General features: G+C 40.8%; 1 protein-coding gene across 1 annotated transcript; it reads left to right on the top strand.

Annotated features, from left to right (window-relative positions):
* The first annotated feature begins 1322 nt into the window (after positions 1-1322).
* Positions 1323-13405, top strand: RPF2 (ribosome production factor 2 homolog). Its single transcript, XM_033055124.1, has 10 exons — positions 1323-1401; positions 2423-2555; positions 3355-3392; positions 4030-4069; positions 5874-5955; positions 6047-6123; positions 6443-6542; positions 11522-11624; positions 12551-12695; positions 13000-13405. Exons 1-10 carry the CDS (start codon positions 1379-1381, stop codon positions 13177-13179), a joined length of 921 nt encoding a protein of 306 aa, XP_032911015.1. The 5' UTR covers positions 1323-1378; the 3' UTR covers positions 13180-13405.
* Positions 13406-13922: the final 517 nt, after the last annotated feature.

Genomic DNA, 13922 nt, shown 5'->3' with positions numbered 1-13922 from the left:
CCGTTCTGTATCGCAGTTAAGTGTGTGGTGTACTCAGGATAATGCTTTCAAAAGCACAACAAATTGAAAACATGAAACATTTTCTCCCTGACGCTTCTTTCCTAACATTCTCTGCCTCCCTCAAAACAGTGTAACTGCAACAGTGCTGTGAGGATGGGAACACCTAATTAATCCCAGCATAATTATGTAATACTTTAATTAGTAATGATCAGAGGAGAAGCTCACCCACAGCGTTGTTCACAGGACAGTGTCAGTAAAGAGAAGTCATTAAAACGGCAAGTTTCAATCCCAGTATTCTTTTTTTTTTTTTTTTTTTTTTTTTTTTTCCCCGTGTAGAAACAACTTGAATCCTAGGGCAAAGGGAGGCAGGGAGAGGAAGGGAGAGGAAGAAAAGGGAACGTATTCTGCGTGCCTTCAGCCTGGGTGTGAGAGGTAGTGTTGCATTTGAGGTTTCACGGAGACCACACAGCCATCCCTCTGGATTTAAGTGCAACCATGGAAGTTTAAAAACATCATCATTCACACTTGATTTGTGTGGTGCTGATAGATAGAGGACAATTATAACTGGAATAACGATCCTGGGAATACACAGGCTCTTGAGTGCCAGAGGGTTTGCGGTGCACTCGGTGGCAGCTGAGCCTCCTGCAGAGAGGGCTCTTGCTATGGCTGCTTCAGCCACTGAGAACAGAGAGGAGCTTCAAGAGTTTGTTCTCGGACAGAATGCAAACACAGCGACTCTCACATCTTTTGTTAACTGGTTACTCATTCTGGCACTATGGATGGGAGGTATTTCTCCTATGTGCAAGGAGGATTCCAGCAGTATTGGTTTCTCAGTGTTCAATTGAAGCTGTTTATTTGTTCTACTTCATCTGGTAATCAGTATTGTTTTTTGAAAACATCTTATGTATATCATACACGATGAGTACATTCATAACGATGTTGGGTTTTTAACATATCTTAGATGTTATTTCTAACGGTCGAGCTTTTGTTTCTATTATTATTAGCCCTAACTTGCAACCATACCACCTCTGGGTGAAGAACCTTTTCCTGATATCCAACCTAACCCTCCCTTGACAAAACTTCAGGCCATTCCCTCGGGACTTGGCACTGGTCACCACAGAGATCAGTGTCTGCCCCTCCTCTTCCCCTCAGGAGGAAGTCGCAGACTGCAATGAAGTCTCCGCTCCAGGCTGAACAGCCCGAGCGCGCTCAGCCGCTGCCCGCAGGGATTTCCCTCCCGACCCTTCGGCACGCGTCACCATGGAGCGGGCCGGGCTGAGCGCCCGCCTTGCCCCGCGCATGCGCCGCTCCCCCGCTGTCCCGGCGGAAGTGACGCAAGCGGCGGCTCCCGCACATCCTCCCGCACGTGAGGGCAGCGATGGATGCGCTGGACCGGGTCGTGTGAGTGTCCCGGGGGGACCCCGCACTGGGAAACGAGCGGGCGGCGGCCCGGGGCGGCTTGCAGGGGGGAGCCAGCAGAGACAAGAGCCATATGGAGAACGTGCGGGAAAGAGGAAACCGAGCGCTGCCGTATATTTAGTGGTGGCCGAACAGCCCTTACTCAGTTGGTAGCTTAAAATAACGGCGGTGACCAGCTGGTGTTGAATCTGTGTGTTTCCTTACACCTGAGAAAATTATTTTCGTTTCTGAAGTTTCAGTGATGCCCAGTGACAGCATGGGGAGCAATTACCATAAACTAAAACTCCTTACCTGAAGGGTGACAGGGCACGGGAACGAGTTGCCCAGGGAGATCCTGGAGTGTCTCTCTCTGGAAGCAGTCCAAACCTGCCTGGACACACCTGCTCCAGGTGACCCTGCCTTGGCAGAGGGGTTGGACTCAATGATCTCCAGAGGTCCGTTCCACCCCTGACGATGCTGTGATACCTCTGTGTGTGGGGGGTATTGTTTGTTTTGAGGAATATAAAATTAATGCTTCACTGAGACGATAATCTATTGGAGAACTGTAATTCTAAAGCCATGGAGCCACTGACATGTGGATCTGTGCCCCTGCAAAGGCTGTAGTATTCACCTGGATAGTGCCCAGCACTGCTTGCTGGTTCCTGACAACAGATAGATGTGCTGTACCTGTGCTTTTATTTTGGGGGCTGTTGGTGGTCTTTGAGGAACTTTGTTTTCTTCTCATAAGCAAATTTCTGGTTTGTTGAGGAAGCTGATGTGAGGAGAATCCTTCAATAAAATCAACACTGCTAATTTGGGGGGACAGAGAGGAAGAGGAGTGTCAGTAAAAACACATTCACCTGCGACAAGGCTTTTGTAATTCTACTGGTTGGGATTAGTTTGAGTCATTGAAACAAGTTACTTGAACAGAGTTTGTTCCAATTCTTGTTTGGATTCACTGTTTTCTGTAGTGCCGAGTCTTGTTACACATATTAAGCTTTTAACTTTTAATTTACTGTTACAGAAAGCCTAAAACTAAGAGAGCAAAAAGATTTCTTGAGAAGAGAGAACCCAAGCTAAATGAAAATACAAAAAATGCTATGCTCATAAAAGGAGGAAATGCAAATTTAACAGTGAGCGAAGTGCTTAAAGACATTGTAAGTTGTTGGACATAGCATGCAACCTTCCTCTCTCTTTCTTACAATTTGCCATCTCTGCTGCACTATCTGTATTTTCATACTCTCCCTGTACCCCAAATCTTGGAATGACTAGTACTCCAAAGGTGTCATTACCTGCCTCTAAATTGAGGTTGTTTTCTTCCAGTTTCTTCTTTGCCAGAAGTTTTAAGCTTGCTCTCTTATTTTTTTTATGATTGTCTAGTGTATATGGTGAAGTGTTGCCAAGTCTGTTTGAAAACAAGAGGATTAAAAGGGTTAGGTACAGAACTGGGACTGTATCACACAGCTCAGTCATATCCCAGAATCCTGTAAGATGACTGTGTGTATTGACAGGGAACTTTCAGCCTCTCCTATAACTAAGTTACCAATCTTGACTCCTAACTCCATAGCTCAAAACATTATAGCTGTTCCTACACTAATTTTTCTCTTTGCTTTCCTATTCTTTTATGCTTCTCATAATCAAGTTGTTGTTCTACCCTGTTTTTCCTTATGTCCCTTAGAAACAGAGGGACTGCATTACATGGCTTTGATTCCAGCTGTTTCTCAGTTAATTTTTTACTTCTTAGTTTCTAGAAATAATTTCTTGTGCAATTAATTTGGAAAAAAAGATTGTCACCAGCTCGAAGGGTATTTCTGTGAGCAGGCCTTTTGAGGTACCTTCTTCTAGCCTGCTCTGTATGGTTACGGTTGCACATGATTCTGTGAAGTGTTGGATTATAAAAACAACAGTGCTGTGCATGTTTTAGAGATGATATGTGCTAAACTTTGTGTTTTGCAGTATGCTGTGAAGAAGCCTTTTGCTGTACTGTATAAAAGGTGAGTGATCTCACCTTGACATCTTTGAGTCTTCTGACAGACAGACAGCTTTTGGTAGTTTCAGGGCATGAATAGAGATGCAGGCTAGTGTGGGGGCTTGAACAGTGACCAGGTTGCAGGAGATGACTGATCATAATTTTCAATAGACTGGAAACAAGCTAGGTGTGGTCAGCATTGGTGCTGAGCCCTGTTCTGTGGCAGGCAGTAGGGAGCAGAAAATGGGAACCCAGCGTCTCTATGACTGTAGTGCAGAAACAACTGTAATAGCTAAATTTAATGAATGAACAGGCAAAGGCAGTTATTCATAGCGTCACTGGTGGTAGTAGTGGTGGTGGTGTTCTGCAGATCAGACCCCAGGAGACAGGAAATTCAGAGGAAAGTACTTAGAATGGCACCGATGGCACCAAGACATTCCTGCCAGTAGTAATATGACTTGTGATTTGAACTCAAACTGAGCTGGAGTTTCTGGTAGAATGCAAAACTTTTTATTATCAGAGAATTAATAAGGAGTGGATATCTGGGCCTGTCCTTTTTTTTTGTTTTGTTTTGGGTTTTTTTTGATTTTTGGTTTTTTTGGGGTTTTCTGGTTTGGTTTGTTTTTTTTTTCTTTTAACTTGTTTTTTTCTCCTCCTCTCAGGAAAAATATTACCAGGCCTTTTGAGGACCAAACATCATTGGTTAGTATAAACAATGTTTTCTCTTACAACAATTTTGAGTAGGCTATCCTTGTGTGCCAGAGGATGAACCATCAGGAAAGAAGAACAGTCTGTCTGAATAGAGCTTTGGCTGGAACTAAGGAGTAAAAAGAGCTTTTGGAAGAGGCAAGCCACTCAGGAGGACCACAAAGATGTTGTGAGGGTGTGCAGGGAGATAATTAGGAGGGCCCAAGCCCAACTAGAACTTAATCTGGTTACTGCCATAAAAGACAATAAAAAATGTTTTTGCAATTACATCAATAACAAAATGAGAGCTAAAGAGAATCTCCATCCTTTACTGGAAGCAGAGGGGAACACAGAGACAAAGGACAAGGAAAATGCTGAGGCACTTAAGGCCTTCTTTGCCTCAGTCTATCATAGCAGCATTAGTTGGTCTCTGGTTACCCTGAGCTGGAAGACAGGGACAGGAGCAGAATGAAGCCCCCATAATGCAGACGAAATGGTTGGTGGCCTGCTACACCGCTTAAACACACATGTCTGTGGAGCTCCATGGGATCCTTCAAGGGTGCTTAGGGAGCTGGTGGAAAAGCTCATCAAACCCCTTTCTATCATTTAGAAGCAGTCGTAGCTGACTGGCTAGAGGCATTTTTTTGAAGGACAATTTTGCAATGTATGTGTTGCTGCAGTATATGCAGGGCATGTTGGAAGCATTTGAGTTTTTACATGTTTTTAGTAAAATATACAACTATTAGAGAGTGTACAGATATCAACACACAGTGATTAACAGAGCTGTATGAGCACGTGTTTCAAGGGGAGTCCTTGATCTGTTCTTGGCCTGTCTAAAGTCAGCATTCCTCAGGGATCTGGTGGCCAAACTCAATGCTGAGCTGTGTGATTTGTACATGCAATTAATCCAGCCTCTCCAAATATTTTTCTCACCTCCCAGAGGGGCAGAGCTGCAATGTCCTTTCTCAACTGCTGCAGTTGCAGGGGTGGGAGATGAAGTGTCCTTCTGTGCTTTACAACTGCCAAGTGCAGATATGTATTTGTGGGAAGCACTGGATAGGTTGTGTGTGTGCACATAATGGAGCCACTGTTGATACACAAGATGAGGAGCTGCCTTGAGAGGCAGAAGTGCGTAAAAAGTCTTTGGAACTGGACATCTTTAGGAAGAACTACTGTAATGTTGGCTCTGGACATTGTACCATAATAGGTTCTCTAATCTATTCCTCCTGGAGAAAAGATCTGTGATAGTCACCACTAGCTTTGTTTTAGGTAGCATCTTAGTCTTAAATAATAAATTGACATGAAGTTGCTCTGTAGTAGGACTCTTGTGCCAAGTACAGATGTCAGACTTGCTGTTGGGGGAATTAATTGGTTGTTTAGAAGCTGTCAGGCAAAGCCAATATGCTGCATAAAGCTTAGTTGGGAAACTACAATGAGACATTACAGCAGCAACCAGCTTGCCAATAGTTTACTCATCAGGCAAGGAGAAGTGGATGAAAGTATCTTGTGTAAAACCAAATAATCAGGAATTACAAGAAAGGGTAGTAAAGACAAAATGACAAGAAAAAATTACCTGACTTGTATTTTAATATGCAATGGTTAAAAAAAAAAGAAATTATTTGAATCTTGAATCCAGCTTCCAGTTTTAGCATAAGTGCTGAAAAACACTTGCGGCATGTTCAGAACTATTCTGATAAGTGCAGTTGCTCGTCTCGTTAAGCAGCTTCTAAACTCATGTGTTTGTGCCATGTGTCTTTGCAGAATATTTTAAACCCTGTGAACTGCAACTCAAAAGTTTGATTCTTTTCTTCAATTGCAGGAGTTTTTTTCCAAGAAATCAGATTGCTCTCTGTTTCTCTTTGGCTCTCATAACAAGAAGCGACCTAACAATCTGGTAATAGGTAATAAGTCTCACTTAGGGTTTTATTGGGATGATAGGCGTAGTTTTCAGTGAATGTTTAAATAGCTGGATTGTCTTTTTTACTCTCACAGGTCGCATGTTTGACTACCACGTGCTAGACATGATTGAGCTGGGCGTTGAGAAGTTTGTATCCCTGAAAGATATCAAGGTAAGGAATTGCTGATTCAGTATTTCAGCGACACCTTCTGGTGGATTTTTTTGTTGCAATTTTTTCTGTGTCGTGAAATGAATTTATATGTTTGAAAAAAGCATTTCATGCAGTATATGAGGATTGGTAATTTGTGTACTCCAAAATCTTTAATTTTATGCTCTGCATTTTAATTTGGTTTGGTTGGTCTATTCTGTCCCTATTGATCACAGGTCACAGCAGTTTTTCTTTCAGTGTTGAATGGCTGGCCACCTGTTAAATCAATTATATGTTCCCTAACTGTCTGAATTTTTGTTGTTTTAAAATTCTTATTCCACAGAACAGTAAGTGTCCTGAAGGAACAAAACCTATGTTGGTATTTGCTGGTGACATGTTTGATGTTAATGAAGAATACAGAAGACTGAAGAGCCTTCTTATTGGTCAGTATATTGATTATTTGAACAGTAGGATTGCATGGATCTGTAGTAATATGATCTGTTGGGAAAAGCTAGTTTGTCAATGCATGCTTTCTTATGTTCAGCACAGAAGGAAAACAAGAATGAGCGCTTGTGGGTTTCATGTCGCATAAAATTAATTAACTAATCATGATGACTTGTAAATGGAGGAAAAAAGAGTGTCCTAAAATACTCTGAGGATGAAACTTCATGTTCACTAGAGTTCATTACTTTGACTGTGGGAAAACTGTCATTTTCCAAAATGTCTTGGCCTTATAATTGTACTGCGTCATCACTTCTCTAACCAAATAATGTTTTGAAGTACCTAAATTGAAATCGGTGGATTAAGTTCAGAAAGTGGGGTGTTTTTGCTTATAGAAAAGTTAAATCAGTATAATTCAGATTCTGTTTTTGTAATGAAAGCATTTGTTGTTGAAAATTCCACCAATTCTAACAAGCTTGCTGTTGTTTAGGATACTTGGAGAGAGTGAAAATCAGCTGTAAGTACAGTAATTTCACGATTATAAGCTGCACTGAGTATAAGCCGCACTTCCGGGTGTCACCAACTTTTCGTTCTTTGTCCATATATAAGCCGCACCTGATTATAAGCCACACATTACAATACAGAGTGTGATAAAAGGTATCTATTCTATCACCATCTGTTGAGGGTGGGGGTAGTGATCCTTATCTCCACGGGAGACATTCTGCTAATGGGCCATCCATTGAAACCAGGCAGGGCATTGTTCTTTATCTTTTCACAACCCATCCTTCCTCCGTGAGTCATTTTCTGCTAATGGCCCATTGAGTCCCACTGTGTGACTGATAAAATTACTGCATCCCATTGGAAGTTGCTCCAGCCAGGGGGAAGAGCCCAACATTTCTTACCAAAATAAAAACAGAGGTTTTGGGACACTAAGGGAGCCCCTTTCTCCACTGGACTCCAGAGGAAAACTGGATTTCTCCACATCGCCACTGGACCTCCGGAGGGAAACTGCACCTTCTGCAGGAGCACTGCTTCAACTGAATCACATCTGTCACTGCAGGAGGATGCAGCCACCATTTAATGGGACTGCCACGAAAACCCTGCCTGACAAGGTGTCAGGTTGTACTCTGACTTTGTCAGGGTTTGGGGTTTGTTTCTCTGTAGTACTGTATTTCTATTTTAATTTCTCTAGAAAAGAACTGTTATTCCTAATTCCCATATCTTTGCCTGAAAGCCCCTTGATTTCAAAATTATAATAATTTGGAGGGAAGGAGTTTACGTTCTCTATTTCAAAGAGAAGTTCCTGCCTTTCTCAGCAGACACCTGTCCTCCAAACTAAAACAGCCACTTTTCGTTCTTTGTCAATATATAAGCCGCACCTGATTATAAGCCGCACTTCGGGTTCGGACCAAAATTTTAGTCAAAATGGTGCAGCTTATAATCGTGAAATTACTGTAAATTGTGCCCTAACTTTAAGGCAGGTTTGCATCTTAGTAAACAAGCTGGCATGAAAGTTTTCTACTATCTTGAAGTTGGAGGCTCTGGAAGATAAAGCACATTGTATCTTTATAGAAGTTATAGGATATTTTGTCTATTGACATTTAAAAAATGCCTCTTGCTTGACAAAACTAGAAAACTAGATCTAGTAAGTAGGGCAGAATGATTTTTCTTTGTAATAGTTTTCCTAAAAGTAGATTACTCTTTTTTTTTTTTTTTTTTCCCAGTTCTGGTAAAATACTGAACCTGACCCAGTGAGAACAGTTCTATCAGTTCCATTTTTAGGTTTCTAGGCAAATGGGTAAATGACTGCTCTTTAGAAAAACCCTAAAAATGAGAATTCTTTCGCTTAGTATTATTCCTTAAAGCAAGATATTTCATCTGGAATGAAACTGAAAAGGAACAGGAGAGGAGCAAATTTTCATCCTCTCATTACAACTGATGGTTCTTGGGGATGGGTGAAAGGGTGGTAACTGAGTGAGTTTTACTGCTGCATGTTTGTGTCATTGTAAATGAGTACTTACACAGGAAGCAAGTACATTTGCTGAAGTGTATCTTGTTCAGGCATCTGCACAATGATGGGTATCCAGATGTGCTCAAGCACCCCAAGATCAAACAGCTGAAATGGGAGACATGCATAGTAAGATAGTTGCCAAATAACTGAGTAGTCCTTCCTATTTCTCTTGATGTTTGCTTGTCCTTTCTCCTCTCCTATTAATTAGCCATTAACCATTAGCCATTTGACTTGGCAGTCAAATGTACTCCACACCCAATCTTTCCTGAACATATGCCAAGTACTCCAGATCTAAATTGTTCTGCTGATTTCTGTGAAATACCCAGATGCAAAATAATAGACAGAGAAAAAGGTTAAGGAGAATAAAGTTTTGATGGTATCACTAACAAATTAAAATTGTTTGGGTATTAATCTGACCTGCTTCTAAACTGCCCTTAACTGAAAAAGAAGTAATTTGTTCCATTTCTGCAAAAGATGGTACACTTAAGCTGCTACTTTTGCTAAGAAAGATAGGAGAATGTCTTTATAACAGCAGCTGCAAATATTTTGTTGCTATACCAGTGTTGTTGGCATCCCAGAGGGAATATCAGATAGCTGACAGCTTCTTGTTGCCAAAGCAGTGTGATGCCAGTGAGGAACAACCAAGCTTTCATTGGCTTTTGTGATATCAAAAGGGCTTATGCACAAAGGGCTTATGCACGTTTGAACAATCATATTACAGCAGTTTCTTGGTAAAATTAAGGCAAAGGGTGAATTATTGTCTTTGTGGTAACCAAATGCTATAGTCTGGTTAAACTGTGAAGTGGAAGAAACTGTTTAGGAGAAATAAATGACAGATGGATTTTCTTTGGAGACCTGGAAGACAAAGACATCCCACTTCTTCTCTTTTGGTTTTCTTTGCTCTCCCATGCAGTAGTGTCATGAATTTAAATTATCTAAGTCTTGGAATGCATCTAATGAAATTCTAATAATTTTTTATGCCTGTATCTATAAGATGTTTCAACTCTTACAATACTGCTTGCTTGTTAGTTCTGTTATTGCACATCTGTTTTAGCTTAAAAATGGCCAGGCCACTGTAGGGCTTGGTTATACACTTTCTAAAATGTTGGTTTGCAGATCTCCACAGTTTTAGATTGGCTGTCACCTTGATCTTCAAACACCCTTCCTCACACAGACTCTTTTTGAGTGTTTGAAAGGATTTGAGGGCTTTTTCTGGCAAGGAAAGGGGATGAGATGGCTGGGAAATGTTTGAACTGAATTTATGCTAACCAAAGCTACATAGAATACAGTGTTACCAGTTTTTGGATATGAATTGATACAGAAAGAGTTACATTCCAAAATCAATTAGGAATTTAATCTGGAAATACAAAGGTCCTGAGAAGCTCTCTGTAGGAAAGAGTATATTAGACTTTCTGGAAACATGTTTGAGGACAAGGTGGATAGAGAACTAGGAATGGAAAGAAAGGAAAAAGCAAGTCTCTAGTCCAACCAAAGCAAGAGTTGTAAATTAAGAGTATGTTAAAAAAACTTCAACTCTCTGGGTGTACTGAAGTGTAAGGTTTCTGCAGCTATTCAGTGTTGCCAGGAAACAAATTCCTGACCACCTGCGTTTATTGGTAGAGATGTGGGTAAAAAGATGTATGATGGCGCAGGAAAATATGAAAGGGAGGTGTTGCCAATAAAACCACTGTGAATGTAAGCTTGTGTACTTGCAAAGAACTAATTGAAGGGAAAAAATATGCCACGAGCGAACAAAATGTTTTATTTGCAACTTTTCCCCTAACTACAAGTTAGAGTCGAAATAAGAGAGTATTTAATTGACCAAAAAAGTTTCCTAGGCGGACTCCATCTGGTTTTGCCAGCCAAACTGTGTTTTGGATGTCACTCCAGTGCTGATACTCTTGCAAAAAGGTAGTGAAGGAAAAGACAAGTAGCCAAAGGATCTGAAAATAGGACAGAGCAGAAAAGAGTGATGTGTTTTGCATCTGTTTGCAGTCCTATGTTTCAGCATTGCCCTGTCATGTTTATTAGCACACCTTGTTCCCTTGGTCAGGGTCACATTCTTTCTCCACCCTCTGCATATGTTGGACAGATTGCTGTGCTCATTGCAGGCTCTCTGATTGCACAGTGTATTTTCATAGCCTGATATAAGAACCTTGCTAGAGGCGGCTCATTTTGTATTTAACCTGTATTTCACTGTTCTCTTTGCAAACTGGGCAAGTATTTGAAGTGTCTTTATTTTCATAGATGTGTTGCTTGTTAGTAGACAAATATTACTTTACCTAGAGGACAGAAGTGCCTTGTTGTGAAGGAGATATGAAAGAAATTATATATTTAAACTTTTTTCTAAAGTCAGAGAGAGAAAATGCAGCTAAGATAGACAAGGTGCAGTTTTGATCTGCTGTGTACTGGTTTTGATCGCTCTTTCTAGTGTTCCAAATCTGGCTATGATTAAGATTTAAGTGTTAGTTTTGAATGATGTCTTTAAACAGATACCTGAGGAAATGGCTTCTCTGTACAGATCTGTGTTTGTCTGAGCATTGACTGGCCTAAACACTGAACAAGATAATTTTTTCTCCTGACTTCAGAGATGAATATTTAAAAGAATAGACAATGCAATTATTCACATTAGCTCTGTAATGCTAAGTTACTGCTCTGAAAGTATATTTGCTCATTTCTGTCCACTTACATATAGATAATATACATATAGGTAGCATGTATATTGCTACAGAATTATCTCTGGGAAGTCACCTTGTTCCTCTCAGGATATCCACACTCATTTGGATTCAACAGTGCACTATAACACGTGCAGTGTTAAATTTCTGTCCTGTGTATTGGCCAGGCTGCAGTTTTAAGTAGTGGCTATTTTGTGAGATTCCTATTTTGAAATGGGCCCACACCACCAATTTGTTACAGGCATCTGTTGGTTTTAAGAAACCTGGCACTTACTCCTTTTAAATACTCTCTCAGATTTCTTCAGAGGTCCCACTGTGCCCAGTATTCGTCTGGCTGGTTTAGAGTACGTTCTGCATTTCACAGCTGTAGATGGGAAAATTTACATGAGAAGCTACAAGTGAGTATGTGTTTTAGCTATTTGTCTGGTTTTTGGTACACTTGTCACCTGTAATCTGTAGTTGTGAAATTGAACTGGCTTGATCTGCATTTAAAACATGCAATGTGTAGAGGTGCTCCAGTGTAATTTGTACAGCAGAAGGAAAACACTTGAGCCATAGGTCTGCTGCCTCCTTCCTTGTCGAGCTCCTCGTGGCTCAGAGGATTGCTCTTCCATATGGGTCAGTTAGAAAGGTGGTGTGAATTCACTTAGTGAATTCTGGGTACTGCCATAGACTTAGTCTGTTCTCAGGTTGATTTCTGACTCTCTTCACTTAGGTGTTTGCCAGGGAGCAACAGGGGATAGGCTGCAGACAGAGATGCACAAGGCAGGACAAGGAAATCTTTCTTGATGCATTGGTGTTCACCCTCACAGTCACTCCCTGCCTTAGGAGGCTGTGAACATTCATAGCTTGTGTTCCATGTGATTTTGATTTCTCATAATACAAAATCCTTTTAATCAGCCTCACTCTTAAAGAACCAAACCACTTTCTCAGATAAGTGGTCAGGTTATTTTGCTGTAAATTATAGTGAATATTTTTCATGTCTAATAATACCCAGGGTGTTGTTTTGAATTTGAAAAGTGGTATGGCTTTTAGGGTACTGGGGCTGAGTTTTAAAAGTGATACTGATTATACTAGTCTTGTTAAAAAAAAAAAATAAATTAGGAATTACATTAGCCAGGTCATGTTTTGGATGTGCTCAAATTGTAATGGGACTGATTTCTTATAAATTGTTATTGATGGATGTCTTTTCCAGTGATAGAGTTAGTGGTAGCAGTTGATTTAATAGTATTTTGAACTGCAGGATTGAACCTGTTCTTAAGGAAGATGGATAAATCTCTAGCAGAGGGGACAGTATTGATTTTGGTTGGTTTTCTCCTCCTAGAGTGCTTCTGAAGAAATCTGGCTGTAAAATACCCAGAATTGAACTGGAAGAGATGGGACCTTCATTAGATCTGGTTATGAGGAGGACACATTTAGCCTCAGATGACCTTTATAAGCTGTCTTTGAAACAGCCAAAAGGCCTGAAGGTATGTACCTTGGAAAGGGCATTGCTTTCAGATTTCTCTGTGAGGAATAGCAAAGGCTGAAGTATTACTTGTTATATATTTCACCAGAGCTCACTTTCATCAAGGCCAACTGACATTCCTGGGACCACAGATCTTCTGTGGTGCTCAGCATCCTGACTCTCCTCTGGAAGCACACAGAACACACAGCACAAATTTTAGTCTCTAAACTCCAACCAATGTATGAGGCCTTGCTTTTTGGCACTTGATTCTCACCAGAGCTCTTGGGACTGTACTCAGAAATATTAACATCGTTCTTCCCTTGCAGCCTAAGAAGAAAAAGAATATCTCCCACGATGTGTTTGGTACAACTTATGGTCGAATCCACATGCAGAAGCAAGATCTTAGTAAACTGCAGACACGGAAAATGAAAGGCTTGAAAAAGAGGCCAGCAGAGAAGTCAGCTGAAGATAGTGGAGCTACTCCCAAAAAGCCAAAGTCAGCTTGACAGTCTGGGACAGCTTTGAAAACTCTTTGTACTTTCAAATTTAGAATATATGTTGTAATATAAATTGTCAGACATAAAAGATTGAACTGCTGTTAGCTTTAGTTTTGTAATAAAAAATCTTTTTGATAATTTGCCATTTTAAAGGGAACATTGGGATATTGAGTTTTAACATGGAGGTTGGTTATTTAAAATAAAAAATATTATAAAACTTTCTTAGTTTTCCAAAGCTGAACGTTTGTTTCTGGGTATTAGCAATATATGGGAGTCAAACAGGTGACTCATTTTCTGGACAGTTTCACAGAATGAATTGGAAGGGACTTTAAAGATCATCTGGTTCCAAACCCCTTGTGAGGAGGAATACCTTCTGCTACACCAGGCTGTTCAAGGCTCCATCCAACCTGCTCTTGAACACTTCCAGGGATGGGTTATCCCCAGCTTCTCTGGGCAACCTGTTCCAGTGCCTTCACACAGAAGAATTTCTTCCTAATATCCCCCATGCTTTGTGCTTTTAGCATCAAGGGATTTAAATTGTGTCTCCAATGAAGCAACTTGCTGGTGGGAAGGGCCTAAATTTCTCTGTCCTGCCCTTCAGGTGCTCTCCTGTTGACCTGGAGTCCCTCTCCAGGCTTTGGGCATCTCTTGCTGGCATCATACTTGTCAGAGTGGGATGGATTGAGGTTCCCTTCCCCCAGAAACTTTAGTTTTGTCGCTGTTTTGTTGGGAGCCTTTAATCAGTCAGTTCT

The sequence above is a fragment of the Catharus ustulatus genome, chromosome 3 (genome assembly GCF_009819885.2).
Source record: "Catharus ustulatus isolate bCatUst1 chromosome 3, bCatUst1.pri.v2, whole genome shotgun sequence".
NCBI lineage: Eukaryota > Metazoa > Chordata > Aves > Passeriformes > Turdidae > Catharus > Catharus ustulatus.
The sequence above is the reverse complement of the archived record's forward strand: the minus strand, read 5'-3'. Positions and strand labels throughout refer to the sequence as shown.